This window comes from Equus quagga, chromosome 11 (assembly GCF_021613505.1).
Source record: "Equus quagga isolate Etosha38 chromosome 11, UCLA_HA_Equagga_1.0, whole genome shotgun sequence".
Lineage (NCBI taxonomy): Eukaryota > Metazoa > Chordata > Mammalia > Perissodactyla > Equidae > Equus > Equus quagga.
The window spans coordinates 103,289,727-103,309,852 of record NC_060277.1 but is presented as its reverse complement, the minus strand read 5'-3'; the positions used below and the strand labels follow the sequence as shown (position 1 = coordinate 103,309,852).

Below are 20,126 nucleotides of genomic sequence, written 5' to 3'. Positions count from 1 at the left end.
CTCTCTCTCTCTGACTCCATTCTGCCTCTCACTATTAAATGCACTGGGAATTGGCCTCACCACATTTGGCATACCCAGGCTACTCCCCCTAAAACATCAGGTCCTAAAACTCACCTCCCAAAAATCTTCTCTGACTCCCCAGCATCTACAGGATAAACTTGAAACTTCTAAATCTGAAATTCAAGGTCATGCTTAAGTCATGCCAACTCACCTATCTTAATTTTTTCCAATCTGCCTCTTAGTGTACAGGATATCCATTCCGGTTAAATGGTTTTACAGCACCCTTCCCACAACTTACCAATGCCAGCATTCCCATTCCTGTACTTGGAACTCTTCTCTCCAACCAATCAAATCTTACAAAACTTTTAAAGTTCTTTTCTCCAAAAAATGTTTTCAACACTCTCCCTAATGACTGCCTGCAGCATTTCAATGTTTTGACCTATAATCATAGTCAATTTAACACTTGATTACATGCTTCCTTTTCCTTCGTAATGAAAGTGTAAATGGGGAATACTATTTGAATGTTTGTTCTGTCAATCACAATAGCAGCATACTATAAGGCATCAAGTAGATATTTACTGTAATGAATCTTATTAGACCAAGAGGAGTGATTTCCCTAGACTTCCCTATGAAAGCCAGTAAGTCCTAATTCTCTGACTGACCTATGACAGCTGCAGCCCAATGAGGGAGAGAGTCTTGAAGAGGGAGTAACAGTGACACTCTCCCAACTCCTTAACAAAACTAACAACCTCTGCCACCACCACCACCCACCCACCCCCACTCACACATACACAGTCTTCCCACAGCCACATGGAAGCCCACATAAACACATCCACTGATGGAAACCCACATAAACATTCCCCCCTCATACTACAAAAAGTCAGAAATAAAATTTCACATTATTCAACCTCTAAAATCAAATGGAAATGTTATTAAAAGATTTATTTAACAATATAACATCACCTTTCTTTTCAAGTTTTCTAATAGTCTCCTCCATTTCATTTTGTTTCTTCTTGTACAAAGTTTTCAATTCTTCTATTTCATTATTCTTTCTCTCTAAAATCTGCAAATAAATGTAAATGTTTTAGTATATTGTTTTACATATAGAACACATAACTTCTTAAATGAGCACAATATTTCCTGTAAGTCTACCTCAGCTAATCCCATAAATGGTTTCCCAAAAAGATGTAAAAGTTAAATTTTAGTGCATTGAGGAAATTTTAAATATACTAGAATAATTGATTACTGAAAGAACTATGCTATCTGCTTTGAATTTTCATGCATCAATTTTAAGGAGATTATAAATAATAAATTAGGTGATTCCCTAAAATATAATTCAAATATTAAACTGTCATAAAGTAGCAGAGAGAAGCCATCAGAAACTTGACATGTTGGTATAGTACAATTCACCTCCCCACTGCAGTGGAATAGAACATCTTCAGATGAGCGTATCCCTGAATCCTCCCACTAGTGTCCTTCCATCATTTTCACGCACAATAGGAAGAATGCCCATATACGTGGGAAGATGAGATATAATAGGCTTCTTTTACATCTAGCTCTGCTACTGTGAATCAGAAAAATCAGCTCAAAATATGTCAGAAATTCCATGAATATTTTACATCATTATATTGTGTCAGAAATCTTAAAATGAATCATTTAATAAAATTTAATCATGATTATACACTTCTAAATACATCTACACTCAAAAAAACTAAAGAAATAACCAAAATTTAGGAAAGCTAGCAAACAAGAAAAAAATGTGCTAACCAAGGAGAAAAAAGAAAACAAAGTTAAAGTAGGAGAAAGAACATCTACTTTTCTTATAAGGGTTGAGGTATATTTTCTATATACCCAAATTCAGTTTAAAAAATAAGTTATTTACCAATGTCTAACCAACTTTTTCTTAGTGCTTTTATTACAAGAATTTTATTTACCTTTCATTGTTTCAGTCTCACCTCTAAGAATGATTGATAAATAAGAAAAGGAGCTAGTTTGATGACCCCAATGTCCACAAAGAAGCAAAAAAGGAAAAGAAAGTATGCAAATAGATAAAACAGTCTAAATTTTATTCCTCTCCAATTCCCGACACTTTGAAAATGCCAAACAAGCCACAAACTGATGAATATACTTTCCAAATCCGGCATAAGGTCAAGGATTTTACTTATATTTTACCTGGCATTTCAAACTAGTTGCATTATTTTTTTTCCACGCAGAATTTATTTAAAAAGATAAATTTCTGGAAAGGATTTTATTATTAAATGTTCTTCTTAATGGACATACCAAGAAGCCTATTTCAAACTCTATGACCATGATTTTTCCAAATATATTTTTATATCTATTTATCTTATACATCATTATCTTATACATTAATAGATTCTATTTCATTTGGATATATATTATATTGAAATTATATTACTGAATCTCTGACATATTTATGATAGAGAACAGTTTTTATCTAACCAATTTAAGCTAAGGTAAAATGCTAGTAAGAGCAGAAATATTTGCCCTTGAAATGTGAATGGGAAAGAGGAAAGGAGAAGGAAAAGGATTAAGCAGTTTTTCTCTTTCTAATTTTCAATCAATAGTTTCCATCTTGTTGCCTTGAAAGAAGATGAGTCAAATATGCACCTGACTAACATTAATACAGGTTCCACTTTTAAGAAAGCTTGGATATGTGATGCTGTGGCCTCCACTCCCTGCCACCATCTGTCATTCAGTTTTGTGAGGCAGAATCATAGGCTTAGTTTTGAAACAGGAAATGTCAAGTTTCTATTGGGATCAACCTTTACGTAATATATATCACTAAATTTTTTAAATCAATACTAAAATATAGTATCAATTCAAATTCCACGTAGGATAACCATAAATTGATGATTTTTGCTTTGCGTATTTAAAAGAAAAATAAATTTTATTTAAAAACACAAACCGAAACATTAGAAGGGATAAATCCCAATTACTGAAAATAGAAGTCTACAATGTCAGTGCTAGCATTACAATGCATGCACACTATACCAAACAGAACTAAATCCAAGAGCATCTTTTTAAATTAAAAAGGAAATTTTAATTGCCAGAAAACTGAAAGAATATTAGACCAAAACAAACTCTGCTATTTATAGTTGATGTCTTATTTCAGCTTTTATGAAAGGTAATGACAGAATGCAGATAAAGGACTTTAAGAAGGCCAGCCTTCAAACAATAGATGAAGAAGAATGAAAAGGTAATGTAAACTATAAGGATTTACATAAACACCTCTGTTTAGCAAATGAAGCTTAAAGATCAACTTTTGCTGGGATATTAATTTAGCAAATTCCATTTATAACACAGACCATCATGAGTACATAAATAAGCGAATGGATGGGTGAGTGGATGGATGGATGGGTGATGACAAGAATATTCCAAATATTCAATAATAATAGAAGAATAAACGGGATATACGCTACCTTCTGAACATCAGCATCATGCTTCTGTTGCAGTTTAAGCTTCTCCTCATGATATTTAGCTTCCATCATTTTTGTTTTCATGTCCAACTTCAAGGAAAAGATTTTAAAGCTGTTATTAAATTTACTTAGCCCTACACAATTAAATTAAAATAACTCCTTAGCTAAAAGAGAGTATCATTTTCCACTTTCACCTTATAGCACTGGTCTAGCAATCACATTACATATACTAATATGTTGGTTACATTCGTTGACCACTTCCGAGCAAAATAAAAGTCTTTCAAATAAATTTCACTTGATAGCAAAAGTGAGTCTACTAAACACAGATTTATCAGTTATCTCCACCTCACCCCACGCCCTAAAAAAGTTATTTTAAAGTGATATTTCACTAAATCCACTCAGTACATAAGCTTTTGTTTATTATTTACTTAAGTCTCTATTCAACATTTTCACTTTTTGCTCTTCTCATATCTACATGCTCATTTAAAAATATTCTTATTTTCCTACATACCTAAATACAACAATTTAGAATGAATGTCCATAAGTATAACATATTACTGATAAATGCACATCTCTCAATAGATTTTCCACTTCTCCCTCCTGGAATCATAGACCCCGACAACCTCCAGGTAGCGACTTTATCTCCTTTGACCATCATTAGTAACTCTTATCCTCCTCAAACCAACACCTATTGCATCAGTGTCCTGAGCAAAGCCAGCAAAAATGTAACCAATACTCGTTGATAATAAAATGAGTACATCTTAGAATTAAAAGAACAGTAGTGACAGCTTTCAAAAAGAACAACATAAAATTGATTATCTCATATGTGAAAGTATGTGACCACCTGATTCCTTACTATCTGAAGGAACATGGACATTGGAGTCTGACAGCTCATTTCTAACTTTAATTCTAATCTCACTATGTTTTAACTGTTGAAACTTCAGGCAAGTTATCATTTTGAGATTCTATTTCTTCTGCTGCTAATTAAGATTAATTACCCTTACCTCAATGAGTTGTGAAATCTGTATTCAACAATATAATTTAAGTAACCACATTCAGTACAATGCTTGGCAGAAAGCAGGTACACAAAAAATATCAGTCTACAATATTCAGGAAAATTTTCTTTTAAAATATTAGAAATGTACTGTCAAAACTTTTTCTTGAAAATTTTTGAAATATACTTTATTTCTCAATTACTGCTTCAAAAAAATAATAAATTTGAATTAAAATAAACATGCATAGGGGCTGGCCCAGTTTCTTACTGGTTAAGTTCACGTGCTCCAGTTAGCCCAGGGTTCACAGGTTTGGAGCCCAGGCTGGACCTATGCACCATTCATTAAGCCACTCTGTGGTGGTGTCCCACACACAAAATAGAGGAAGACTGGCACAGATGTTAGCTCAAGGACAATCTTCCTCAAGCAAAAAGAGGAAGATTGGCAACAGATGTTAGCTCAGGGCCAATCTTCCTCACAAAATAAATAAATAAACATGCATGATCAAATCAACATATCAAATTTAAATTTAAAAAATTTATAAACAAAAGTTAACATAACAGATTCATGCCTTTTAAACATTATGAGTGATGGGGAGGGAAGCAGTCATCCATTTATTATACAAAAGGAAAAAAATTCTCAACGTTTCCGTTCTCTGTCTCTAAATCACATGATACTTCTTCCTCATTTTAGAAGAAAGGTTGCTGATCTAAGTTCATGTGAAGGTCCTTAATAGACACATTTTGGGGCTCTATTAAAAAGGAATCAAACTCAAAAGGCAATATAAGCAAACTGGGTAGATATAGAAGACAGTTCATTGCCATATCTTTCCAAAACATCTTTGAGAAAACTTGTCATACCCTCAGCTTCTGAGAGTCAGCCCTGAATACCATGTGACTGTGCTGTCATAATCCAACCCACCACCTCCCACCTGCTCCAGCTCAATCTCAGTTGGCCAGTTTAGGAATAAACACCTAACACATGCTTAAGCAATCCATTAGCTAGAGAATAACCATTCAGACGCTCTTTCTCAAGAATCTGAACTAAGACAGCAAGTTAGCTACTTTGAGGAGCAAACCCAAGTTCTAGAGGGGCAGCAACCAAGAGAAGGCAGGTGAATCCACTGCAGAGAAGAGTGCAAAGCAAATACGCAAACATAGCAAAGACTAGAAACCACACGGCATCTGACACATGAAGTAATCAGCTCAGGCTCTGAGAGTCTCCATGACACTAGGCTTACCTGACTTCGAAAGGATTTCTGTGTTTCTTTCCATTTTAGGGAGCTTGATGGACCTCTTGCAACCAAAGAGATTTATCTAAATTTTATTTTTATGGTACACCTTTTTTACTTCAGTATAATACTAAACTTAAAGAAAAACCACAATAATAGTACAAAGAGCTCCCATATACCCTTTACCCAGATTCACCAATTGTTTGTTTTGCCTCATGTGCTTTATCATTTTATATCTATATCTACATACAGATATACATAGAAACTGTTTTCTGAGCCATTTGTGAGAAAGTTAGAGACATCATGCCTCTTTATCCCTAAAAACTTCAGTATATATTTCCTTAAAACAAAGACACTGTCTTTCATAACCACAGCAGTTATCAAACTCAGGAAATGTAAAATTACACAATTATAATATCTAATGCACAGTCCATAGTCATGTATTACCAGTTATCACAATAATGCCATTTATAGCTATTTTTTTCCGCAATCCAGGCTCCAGTTCAGGATCATGCACTGTTATAGCAACTACATCTCCTTTAATCTGGAACAGCCTTTCTTTGTGTTTCTTGATGCTGACATTTTTGAAGAGTATCGCCAGTTACTGACTGTCCCTAAATTTGGATTTGTCAGATGTTTCCTCATGATTAGACTTACTAGATCTTCGCAAGAATGACACTAAAGTAACGTTTTGTCCTTTTTCATTCCACCTTATTAGGAGGAGGTTGTTTGTCCCAATATTGCCAATGTAAGGTTTGACAACTTGGCTAAGATAGTGAATAGCAAGTTCTTATAAGGGTATCATTAAAAAGAAAGTTTCTCTACTGCTATCCTTAAAAAAAAACAGGAGTATCTTTTCTCTGGAAACTCTTACCTTGACACCACAGAATAGCTCTATATTTCTGCCCTGCACTCTAGGGCATGATTCATGATAAATCATCAGGATTAGAATAAAGAAACAATATTATTAGTCTAGTACATAAAAACAATATGCCATACAAGAAATAGATACAAATATAAATATAGATATGTATACATATGTGTATATCTATATAAACATACCCATATGTACATACAAAAGACAGTAAACAGCCTAACAATTTAGTTTAACACAAAAGGCTGAAATTGAAAGACTGAATGTAACACTTCTAATTTGTTTGACTTCCAAATAATTCTGACTCCAAACAAGATTTAAGTTTTCTTGAATTGGGCTCAGAATATACATCATCAATTTCAAACTTAAGAAGCATGGAGACCTACTCCATGCTATAATGGAGTGACTAGTACTGAACTCGCCTCCCACTGTTAACGACTATAAAATGGGAAAAAATATATTAGGTAACTATTCTCAGGTACTAGAAAACAGGCAGTGTGATGCTGTCATCCTCATAAGCTGAACCCCACAATCGTTCTGGCTCTCTGCATGAGCACAACCACTGGAGTCCAAGTAGAACCCCACAGCCCTACTGAACTAGGAAGGCAGAGATCAGATTTAGGGCAGCTGAAGAAGCTGGAATCTTAAGCACAGGGCATTTGAGAAGTGGGAAGTGCCCAGCAGGGTCCCCTGCCAGGCCCTGACTATGGGCTGAAATGTATGTGCACTTGGTGCGGTAGGTGTGTGCACCGGGTAGTGCTTTGGGTGAATAACAAAGCATGACTGTGACAAAGTAAAAGATATACAGATACTACAGACTAAACAGTGCTGGGAGACACTAAAGGCCTGGCCCAACCAGAGTGGAGACACCTTTCTAACAACTTGGGGACATCTGGGCATCCAGCTGAATCACCATAAAAGCCACATGTTAGGCCTACCCTAAACCTTCCAAACAAGGCCTAAAAGCAGCCTTTAAAAGATCCTCAGAAGATACAGAGTTTGCAAGTTGGATCCCACTATGTTGGAGGAGTTAAGGAAATCTCTTTGGCTTTGCACATATTTGCCTTAATAGAATATAAAACCAAGTCTACACAGATTAAAAGTAATTGACCAATAATTGAACAGCCTACAAGAACAAAAGAAATCACTATTCTATGGAGGAAGATAACAGAATCCAGAAGTCTCTACAATGAATCATCCACAATGTCCTTTATACAGAAATTAATAAACCTTCAAAAAGAACAGGCAAGAATAAATAAGTAAAAGGGGTTAATAAGACCCAGAATGAACCTATTTAGCCCACAAGACTTTAAAGCAGTTAATATAAATTCTTCAAAGAACTAAATGAAAATATATTTATTCAAAAAATTAAGGAAAATTTATTTTAATGAGAGAACAGATAAGGAGTCTCTGCAGAGAAATGGAAATTATAAAAAGTAAACAAACGTAAATTTCAGAATGGAAAATTATAATAACTGAAAGGAAAAAAATTCACTAGCTAAGCTTAATAGCAGATTTGAGATGGCAGAAGAAAGCATCTGTAAATTTGATGACAGATCAATAGAAATTATCTAATCCAACAACCTGAGAGAAAAAGGACTAGAGAACTGATAAAAAATAAACAATGCTTTAGGAACCTAGGAGAAAAAATCTAAGGGTCTAATATAATTGGAGTACCTAAACAGGGGCGTGAGAATAGGAGGAAAAATATTTAAAGAAATAATGGCCAAAAGTTTCCCAAGTTTGATAAAAAATAAAAAACATTAACTTAGAGATCCAAGATGTTCAGTGAACTCTAAGCAGGAGAAATACAAATAAAACAACATCTTGGCACATTATAGTCAAACAGCTGAAAATCAAAGATAAAGAGAAAACTTAAAAGCAGTCAGAAGAAAAGAGACATTATACACAGGGGAACAATAATAATGACTGCTTGCTCCTCCAACAATGGAGGCCAAAGGACAAAGGAATGATATCTTACAAGTGCTGAAAGAAAAAAAAGATGATAGAATGTTTCATCAATAGAACAAGAAATAATAAAAGACGTTCTTCAGGGCCTGTGGCCCAGTGGTTAAGTTCACGCACTCCACTTTGGCAGCCTGGGGTTTGGCTGGTTCAGATCCTGGACGTGGCCCTAGCACCGCTCATCAGGCCATGCTGAAGCAGCGTCCCACATAGCACAACCAGAAGGACTTGCAACTAGAATATACAACTATGTACTGGGGATTTTGGGGAGAAGAAGAAGAAAAAAGAAAATTGGCAACAAATGTTAGCTCAGGTGCCAATCTAAAAAAAAATGTTCTTGAGGTTGAAAGGAAATTATACCAGAAGCAAACTCAGGTACGAAGGAAAGAATATCAGAAATAGTAAATAAGTAGATAAATATAAAAGACCATTTTTCCCTTCTCATAATTTCCTCAAAAGACAACTGACTATTTAAAGCAAAAATAACAACACCTTTTGAAAGGTGAAGTTAAGTGTCTGTAGAACTATGTCAACTAGAACACAAAGGATGGGATGTTTTAAAGCTAGCAGCTTTGTGATGAGTAAAGTAGAAAGTAAGAAAGGTCCAGTGAGAAGTGGTAGAATATTGACAGTAAATAGACTTTGATAGGGTAAGGGTGCCTATTTTTAGCCCTAGAACAAATAAAAATATATATATAAAAGGAAATATAACTAAGAATTCAATAGAAAAATTAAAATGAAATAATTTTTAAAATAAATAACTGAAAATAAGGCAGGAAAGGAGCAACAGAGGAATGGGGGGAAAAAAAAGAGTACCAGTGGAAACAAACACCAAGAAAGTACATTTAAAGCCAAATGGCCATATCAATAATTACATTTAATTTAAATGAACTAAACACTCCAATTAATAAGATAAAGTCCGTTAGACTGGATTTTTTAAAAAATGACCCCACTATATGCTGTCCACCAATGATCCATTTTAAATATAAAGGCACAAATAGGTTGAAAATTAAAGAATACAAAAGGATATGCCACACAAACCAAGAAAAGGAGTACTATAAAAGATAAAGGCGGATACTTTACAAGGATAGAGAAATTCATCAGGAACACATCCTAATTATGTATGTACCTAATACCAAAGTTTCCATTTGTATCCAGAAAATAAAATATAATTTATATCCAGAATATAAAAAATATAATTTGTGTCCAGAACAAAAAAAAGAACTCTTACAACTTAATAATAAAATGGCAACCTTACTTCTTTTAAAATGTAATAGCACTGAATGAATACTTAGCATAAAAAAGATACATAAATAGGCCATAAGCATATGAAAAGATACTATCATTAGTCATCAGGAAATGCAAATTTAAACAACCATGAGATCAGGCCACAAAACGACATAGAGGAACCTTAAATGCATATTGCTAATTGAAAGAAGTCCTTCTGACATTCTGGAAAATGCAAAATATAGAGATAGTAAAAAGATCAGTGGTTACTAGAGGTTCAGGGGAGGGAGGGAGGAATGACTAGGTGGAGCACAGGAGATTTTTAGGGCAGTGAAACTATCCTGTATGATACTATAACAGTGGATACGTGACATTATACACTTGTCAAAACCCATAGAACTGGACAACACAAAGAGTGGACATTAATGTAAACTAGAGACTTGGGTTAAAAATAACGTGTCAATATTGGCTCATCAATTATAACAAATGTACCACACTAATGCAATATGTTGATAATAGGGAAAACGGGGGGGCGGGGGGGTGTATATGGGAAGTCCTTGTACTGCTGCTCGATTTTTCTGTAAAACCTAAAATGGCTCTTAAAAAACGAAGTCTATTAATATTCTTAAATCAACAGTGAGACACAACTTCACACCACTATAAGACTAAAATAATTTTTTTAACTGACAATATCAAGAGTTGGTGAGGAGATGGTGCAACATGAAGTCTCATACATTGATGACAAATGATAAAACTACTTGGAAATCAGTTTAGCAGTCAGCAAGAGAACTGAAAACATAAGTCAACCAAAAAAACTGTACACTAATTTTCATAGTAGTCTTATTCATAACAGCCAAAACTAGAACAAACCAAATGTTGACTAACAGTTCAATGAATAAAATAATTATGGCATATTCATACAATTAAACATTACCCCACAATATCAAAAAATATTTTTTAAAAAAGACAAACTGCTGATGCACACAACACAGAAAAATCTCAAATACACTACGTTGAGCAAAAGTAGCCAGACACAAAAAAGAGTAAATAATGTATTATTTCATTTATATTGTAGTTATCCTTTTCTAAACAATTTCATAACCTAAGTCTCTTTCCCTATCTCCCAATTCTTCCAATCTTGCTTCTTTTTTCCCCTGCTTTTCTAATTTTGGTCAATATCTCTAACCAATAATGAATATAGAACATTAAAAATCAACATACATGATATAACATATTTAAGATAACTTTTCTATGGAAGAAAAAAGCTAACTACAATATCTACACTACTTGGGGATAGAAAGATTTAAGATAACTTTTCTATGGAAGAAAAAAGCTAACTACAATATCTACACTACTTGGGGATAGAAAGAGTATATTTAATACAAATAGTCACATCAAGTGGCTGAAGACATCACAGGCAATAAATTACATACATCTTTATACTCTTAACTTGAACTTTAAAATGATACAGTCACTGGGATCAACGTAAAAATTAGAGAAAAGTTAACATATTAAACCATTATCAGCCATCAACACCAAAAATTAAATTATCTATAAAATTAGTTAGTAGGAATTTTACTGGGATAAAAGACAAGTTTTGAAAGGGTAAGAGGAAATCGGGTCACACAGAGTAACAGAAACAACACAGAGTGAGATGGAGGAACAGACAGAAAGATGGAAAAAACGGCATTAGCCACTCAAAGGCAAAAATCCTTAAACAATTAATAGATGCTATTACAATAAGGACTAACCAAAATATAAACCAGCCTCTTTAAATGATACAAGAAAGTCATAGTGGCACTAGCGTAGTAGTAAGCAGCAGCAGGAATAAGTAGTAGTAAGTGGTAGTAGTAGTAGTAGTAGCAGTAAGTAGTAAGTAGGAGTGGCAATAGTAGTAAGTAGTAGTGGTGGTGGTGGTAGTGGAGGTAAGTAGCAAGTAGTAGTAGTAACAGTGGTAGTAGTAATAGCAACAGCAAGTAGCAAGTAGTAGTAGTAACAGTGGTAGTAGTAATAGCAACAGCAACAGATATTGTTGAAGTAGCAGTAGCAGCAAGGAGCAGGAAGAAGAAATTGCGGAAGAAAACCAACAAATATCTGATTAATGACACACTACATGCAAAGCACTATTCCTGGCAATTCACATGCATTATTTCATGTAATCATCACAATAACCTTCGGAAGTAGGTACTTTTACTATCCCCATTTTACAGATAATGAAACTAAGCAAAAAGAGGCATCTGCTCAGGTCACAGAGCCAGGGAGGTATAAGCCTGGACTCACACTCAGGAGTCTGGGTCCAGCAAACAAATGAAAGCTAAATACTGCTGAGTAGCTTTTAAAATATGAGTGTTCACCTATTTTAACCAGCCCAATACATAAACAGAACTCAAATGAGGAAAAGAAGATGCTCTCTAAATAAATAATCTTACAGTTCTAAGAAGGAATGCTGGCCTGGCACAGAAAACCTGGCAGAGGTGAGGAGTGGAGAAGGGACAGGCACACACCCATAAATCATTACATTGTTGTAAAACATATTGTGTTTCAAGTTTTGCTCTCTAAAGACCTCTTTTAATTTTTTTAATTAATTAAGGGTTCCTACTTTCTTGAGATCCATTAGGAATTGTTTGAAGTCACATTTTACCTCAGTGCTATTTATTTAATAGATTTTTTTAAATCCCAATTTACAAGTTACTGGCAGCTGTTTAAATATTTGAGCGTTCACCACAAAGCATCATTCTTGTTTCTTTTTTCCTTCTTCTTTTTAACTAACGAACTTTTCAATAAGTATTCCTACTTTCTCCTTTCACTTCTTCCCTTCCCTTCATAATTTGCCTTTCACCCTTTATTAAAACTGCAATCTCAAAGGTCACATGTGACATCACTTTCATTTTTCATCCTTTGATCACCAAATCTAAGGGCAGACTTCATCCTCTTGTCTTCAGCAATTTGCACTATGATCATTGTCTTGCTTTCCTTGGCTTCTGTGACAGCATGCTACTCTGGTTCTCCTCCCACTCTAAGGAATGTTTCTCTAGCTCCTCTGCATTGTCCAGTTCGTCTTCCAGGCTCTAAAGGTAACATTCTCCCAGATGTAGTCCCACAGTCATCTTCACTATGTGTAAACATTTGCCTTTGGAGATTTTAGCTGGGTTTAACTCAAATCTTCCACATAGACGAATCACCATTCTCCATCTTCAGGCCTTATGTCTTTCCTAGGTTCCACCCACTTCCTCCACAGCTCTAGTTGAATGTTCCCCCAGTACATTAAATTCAATAATCAGTAAAAAAAAAAAAAAAAAAGTACCTACTACGTACAAATAAGTCCCTTATCTTTGATGACTCCTTTCCCCCACCCTCAACACCCAATGAGTCACCAAGTGCAGTGTCTTGCTTCAGCCCCACTGTTACCACTCTAGCAGAGTTCCTCATCCACCCTCACCTCAAAGGTCAAACAGCCTCTTCACTAGCGATCCCTCACTCCAATCTTCCCCCTACTACTCCATCCGAGACTCTACTGCCCATTTACTTTCCTAAAGCACAGGTGTGAAAATGTCATTCTCTGGTCAAAACTTCACAAGGTCCCTGGGCCTTGCCTTGGCAGCGACATACATTTCTGACTTTACCACACTCTCTTCCTTTTCTTTTCCCTCTACACTAGTCAACTGGCCTAAGAGCTGCAGCTAAGCACGCTCTGGCTTCCTGCTTCCAGGTCTGCCTATTAAAATCCCACACGACTCAACATCTGGCTAAAATGTCACTTCATCCATGAAGTCTTCCTCGACTTCCCCAGCAAAAGAAATTTTTCCTTCCTCAATACACCTCACGACACTTCAAATTCAATACTGCCCTATGGTTGGTTTCTACTATACTTTCTATACTTTCTTTCCTGGAACTAAGTCTTAGGGGACTTTCTCATGTTTGCTGAACAAAATAATTTCGTAGTCACATTTGTATTCTCTTCACATTATGCAGACGTACATATACATGTACATGTGTACATAGATATTAAAATTAACTTTTAAAATTTAGTTAAATGAATAACTGAGCCTAAATTCTAGAAGCTTCAATGCCAGGCTAAGGCAGAGGGAGTAAGTAAGGAGTATGACAGAGAAGTCCTTCTTAAAGCAGTGCATGAAAAAGTGAGCACTCTCTTATTCCATTTCTAAAGTCAGCCAATCATTCGACTTGTTCTCACCTATCAATCCTCTAATGCTAAAGAGGTTTGGTTTGGAACGAAACATTCCTCTAGGCCATTTGCCCCTATCAAAAATATTTTACGGTGAGAATCAGTAGGGATGAATGGAAAGAGGAAAACCTTACCTCATTTGACCAAGTCCCTAGGCAATATGACCAGAAGATCCGCTGAGACAATTACTTGAACCACCCCAGGGCTAAACCACCCACTTCTAGAAAAAGAAGTAGACAGCCATCAAGAGACCGCGACAACCCCACAGGAATAAAAGGAGCACACACAAGCCATTCTACAGATAACCTACTGCTGAAGCAAGGGACTGAAATTGGATAGCTTCACTTTCTAGAGGGCATTCCCACAAGCTATTTTTAAGAGAATATCTGAAATGTCTACTTAGAAAGAGCTTAAGAAATTTTATTTACAAAGTCCGTTGGGCCCCATTTTCTCTGAAGTATTTACTTCAAAGAATAGCTCTGAGGTTAGACATTCCTTCCAAATGAATAACGCTGATGAATGTGCTCACGTACTTAGTATAAAAGTATTTCCTTGGGGTTAAAAATATCCTACTTACAGTGTAACTAGTTAAATTTTAGGACAATTAACAATGTCATTTTACTCGACTGAATATTTACGAACTTTGAATTAAAGGGTTTTTTTTTTAAAGGAATGCTTACCAATCTATTCACTCAGGTATTCAACACTCATTCCTACAGAAAAGCAGATTTCTTATTCAAAATGCTACTTTTTACTATTCAGATTTGCATGTGCAAATTGTGCTTAACATTTGATACTGAAATTAGCAGAATACCAAAACAAAACAGCTTAACAATCATTAATGAGTTTGTAAGAAAAAAAGGTATCAAAGTTCAGGTTTCACCTACACATTCTAAAATACCAAGGAACTCCTTTTAATGTTATTTCAAAGTTTTAATGTTGATTAATGACCTCAGTCACGTCAAAAGGAACAAAATGTATAAAAAAGCAAGATTTATTTTGATGTAGGGAATAACTCTACAAACCACAAGCTTTTAATAAAGTATAAAAGGTAGCCATTGTAATATTACTGCAATATTCTTTGTTTGCCTTTATTTACTCTACCAATGTAGCAATTAAACCATAAGGCACAAAAGGCTGAAAATATTACTGATGTCAACCATCTGTACTGCCCAGAGATTTCCAAAGCAACACAACTGAATGATGTATTTGCTTAGTCACATTTTTCCTTCTACATCTCAACAACCATCACAGCAAACAGCAGAAGAAGTGATTTATAAAATAATCAGCACTCTGCTTACTCAGATACCCAATTGTTACAGTCATCTTTTTAGAGAATTCTGTTAGTTACTAGTCTGAGGAAACTATCATATGTTAGCAATTAAGATTCTTCCTGATTAATATCTCCAGTGTATTCTATTCTCAAAATGTTAATTTGTAATATTTCATCATGCCAATTGTTATTCATTGTGCTTATTTATAAACACAACACAAAAAACAAGGAATCCATCTCTCTTGTTATCTTATCCCTGGGGCTTAGGGATGCATGGATTCTGCTAAACAATAATTTCCAATTTCCTCAGAATTCACCACATAAAAGGAAGAAGTGATATTTAAACATACATAGTGCATGCTCGTATTTTTTTCTCATTTTAAATTTGTGTTATATATCATATACGAGCATAATTTATATGAAAATGTACATGATCACAATCATATTACATGCTGAGTTTTGCTTATTTGGGTTAGCTTCTCTGCACTGCTGAGTGTTTGTTTCCTTTTTTATTTGAATCTCTCCCTCTCCTCCCCATTTCTTCCTACATCCAACACTTGCACCGGGTATTCCATATTAACAACCTAGTGTATTTTCATATCTTGTGCCATGCTCACAGAAGCACACAAATACACACGAGCAAAAAAATGCAAACACCAGTGTGGGATTTTGTGGCATAAATGGCTAGTGTCCCTAGATATCTATTTTCCACTTCTCTTTGGGGCCCCACAACCACCACCAAATTTGGGCTTGGCTACATCATACAAGGTTGCACGTGACCAGGTGACTAGTTACGGTCAAGGGGGATGATGGGACAGAAACAATGCAGGCAACTTTGATTGGACATCTTTAAAAATAAAGTGGCTTTTTCTCCACACTCTCTTTGTTTCTGAAGAATGGCACTTAAAAGATTAGGTACTGGTGAGCAACCAGCACCTCAGACCCAGAGGCTGAAGCCATACGCTGAGAATGTTCTGTAGAACTTCCCCACTAGCCTGGGTCCCCGATGACATCACAGAGCAGAGCACTCCCTACACACCTGGACTGTTATATGAGACGTAAATAAATTCTCTGCTTTAAACTGCTAGACCCCTAGCAATGCATTTTATCTATGAATGTTTCATGCACAAAAAAATACATATTTTTTCTGTATCTTGCTTTTCTCTCTGAACAATACCTCATGGAAATTCCTCTAAAACTACCTGCTATAGTTTTTATTCATTCTTTCAAATTGGTACCAACTAAGATGAAAACAAAATTTGTTCAACGTTTTCCCTAAATGCATATTCACTTTATTTTCAGCATTTTTCCACTACACACAACACTGCAAAAAAAGTACTCAAAAATGCATCTTACACACCAGAGCTTTAGTTTCTATGGGATGGATTCTCAGAAGACACGCAGACGCGTCAATGATGGACATATCTTAATAGATTTTGCCCTCTATTAAAGGTAAATTCACATTTCCACCAAAACAGCAGACATCTCATTACTACTCTAACTTGAATTTCCCTGAAAACTACAGTATCTTAGCCCCTTTTCACATTTGAGGCCATATGAAGTTATTCTTCTGTCAAGTGCCTTTTCACAATTTTGATCCATGTTTCTGTCTCTCAGCCAGTAAGACCCCCTGGTGTGCTGTACACATTAACACTGTCCCAAATATTTTCCCCAAATCTATTATTTTTCTATTGATCTTGTTTGTTGTACTTTTTACCATTCATAGTCTTTCATTTCACTTGAGTTGAAGATTTCTATCATTTCTTTTACATGTTCTGAGGTTGGAAAGGTCTTGGGGTTAGAAAGATCTTCTGATTCCTCAATTACTTTTTTTTTTTTAATTAATGTTATGATAGATTACAACCTTGTGAGATTTCAGTTGTACATTTTTGTTAGTCATGTTGTGGGTACACCACTTCCCCCTCTGTGCCCTACCCCCACCCGACCTTTTCCCTGGTAACCACCGATCAGATCTCCTTATCACTATACTAATTTCCACCTATGAGTGGAGTCATATAGAGTTCGTCTTTCTCTGACTGGCTTATTTCGCTTAACATAATACCCTCGAGGTCCATCCACGTTGTTGTGAATGGGCCAATTTTGTCTTTTTTTATGGCTGAGTAGTATTCCATTGTGTATATATACCACATCTTCTTTATCCAATCATCAGTTTCTGGGCATGTAGGCTGGTTCCATGTCTTGGCTATTGTAAATAATGCTGCGATGAACATAGGGGTGCAACGGACTCTTGAGATTTCTGATATCAGGTTCTTAGGATAGATACCCAGTAATGGGATGGCTGGGTCATAGGGTATTTCTATTTTTAACTTTTTGAGAAATCTCCATACTGTTTTCCATAGTGGCTGTACCAGTTTGCATTCCCACCAACAGTGTATGAGGGTTCCTTTTTCTCCACAACCTCTCCAACATTTGTCACTCTTGGTTTTGGATGTTTTTGCCAATCTAACAGGTGTAAGGTGATATCTTAGTGTAGTTTTGATTTGCATTTCCCTGATGATTAGCAATGATGAGCATCTTTTCATGTGTCTATTGGCCATATTCATATCTTCTTTTGAGAAATGTCTGTTCATGTCCTCTGCCCATTTTTTGATCGGGTTGTTTGTTTTTTTGTTGTTAAGCAGTGTGAGCTCTTTGTATATTATGGAGATTAACCCTTTGTCGGATAAGTGGCTTGTAAATATTTTTTCCCAATTAGTGAGCTGTTTTTTTCTTTCAATCCTGTTTTCCCTTGCCTTGAAGAAGCTCTTTAGTCTGATGAAGTCCCATTTGTTTATTCTTTCTATTGTTTCCCTCAACTGAGGAGTTACAGCGTCCGAAAAGATTCTTTTGAAACTGATGTCAAAGAGTGTAGTGCCTATATTCTCTTCCAAAAGACTTATTGTCTCAGGCCTAATCTTTAGGTCTTTGATCCATTTTGAGTTTATTTTGGTGTGTGGTGAAAAAGAATGGTCAATTTTCAATCTTTTGCATGTGGCTGTCCAGTTTTCCCAGCACCATTTGTTGAAGAGACTTTCTTTTCTCCATTGTAGGCCCTCTGCTCCTTTGTCGAAGATTAGCTGTCCATAGTCAATTACTTTTTTTTTTTCAAGATTTTTGTTCTTTTTAAACTTTTTGTTTGGGCATTTTTAGGTTAAGTTTTTCGTACATCCAGAATTTGGTTTTGTTTGTTTTTGTTTTTGGAGAATGAGGACTCAATTTTATTTTCTTCCAGGTAAATGAAAGGTTGTACCAGCATCATTTGTTAACTAAAAGTATTTCCTCAATGTATTGATAAGACATTTTGTTATTAAACTTTTATTTTTACTGTGATTTAATTTTTTTCTTGTAATGTCCTTTTTGATTGTACTGTGAGGGTCTGCCACATAAAATGAGCTGACAAGTATTCCCTCCTTCTCTGTTATCTCAAAGAATCTGTGTAACATTGCAATTAGTTCTTCCTTAAACGCTTCATTAAGTAAATATGCAGCTGTAAAGGGAAGGAGCATTTTAGTACCTTTTCTGGATAACTGCAAATATTCTTCTTAAGTAAACTGACACTCACAAATGCTAGGTGTTTAAAGTTCCTCGCATTGTGGAATGTGAAACCTTTCATACTCTGTCACGCTAAGTTCTATTGGTCTATCTTGAACTTGGAATGGGTCTTCCACCCATGCATGATTTTAATAACATCATGCATTACTCATTTGGAAAATATCAGTTCAATTAATTATGTATATTTCCAAATATTGAAAATTTTATTATACAGTATCAAAACTTCACATTAGTTAATATCACCACAATCTCATCACAAAAGTCTTAGTATTGGAAAGTTCTCAAACTCACAGTGACTGATACAAGTTTTCCAAAATTCTGATTTTATCATTAGAAACAAATATTATCAGTTGTTTTGCTTGAAGTGATGGGCTCATTTTGTGCACTTTTCAGAGAATGTCTGCCAGATATCCAAGTCTGAATGACCACTGTCTGCCAATCAGTCATTCTTTCAAATAATACCATTCTTTCAAATGGTATTCCACAAAAAACAGCAGCTATTGCAGTTGACAACTCAAAGAATCACACAAGTGTTTTTCCTCTGGGCAGTCATCATACTTTGATAAGCAGCAGAAGCTCTTTAAGGATAGTTCCATTTCATCACACAGGCATCAAAAAGAAAAGAGGTGCAAGATTGAATAAAATTAATAATTTTACTGCTTGCATCATCAAGGACATTCTTAAGTAAAATTGGTAATTTTTTCCCTGTGACCATGTGATACTGAAGGGTATAATGACTACCAATACAATTTGATGCTACTGTCTTAATTTGGACTAAAATATAGTTTTATTCAGCACTGCGTTTGCACCATCAACGCAAATATCAACTCAGTAAAAAAAAAGTAACATTTAAATGTTATTACAAAAATAATGTTGGCTCACAGACCTCATGAAAGAGTCTTGGGGACTGCGGGGTTCATGGACCACACTTTGAGAACCCTAGAGAAACTTGCACGCGTGTGTCAGGATACATGTACAAGATTATTCATAGGATTATTGTTTGTAAAAGCCAAAAGTTAGAATAGATTCATCAACAAAATGGCAAGAAATTATGGCAGATTCATTTAACAGAAAGAAATGCAAATGAACCTACTATAGCTATATAGCATAACAAGGATGAATGTCACCAACATACTATTGAGCAAAAAAAACAAGACACAAAAGAATATGTAAAGTCCAGTTCCATTTATATGAAGTTCAAAATCTATTAAAGTAAAAATGTTTTTGTTTTTAGGGATGCAGGTATTGATGGTAAAATAAACTTTAAAAACAAAGGAGGAAAATTTATCAGAAAAATCAGGGTAATAGTTACTTCTAGGGAACATGGAAGGAAGCATGTTTGGGAAGGGTCAGACAGCAGGCTTCTGGGATACTGGCAGTGATCTAATC

The 20,126-nt window shown here is 35.2% G+C and overlaps 1 protein-coding gene across 4 annotated transcripts in view; it reads right to left on the bottom strand.

Annotated features, from left to right (window-relative positions):
* Positions 1–20,126, bottom strand: part of CEP112 (centrosomal protein 112) — a 460,069-nt gene that overhangs the window by 382,225 nt on the left and 57,718 nt on the right. For all 4 annotated transcript variants that reach the window (XM_046677462.1, XM_046677465.1, XM_046677464.1 and 1 more), the window contains 2 exons: positions 3,441–3,527; positions 964–1,063 (listed from right to left, as the gene is read on the bottom strand). In XM_046677462.1, the coding sequence (XP_046533418.1) occupies positions 964–1,063; positions 3,441–3,527 (187 nt within the window). The remainder of the gene's footprint in view (positions 1–963; positions 1,064–3,440; positions 3,528–20,126) is intronic.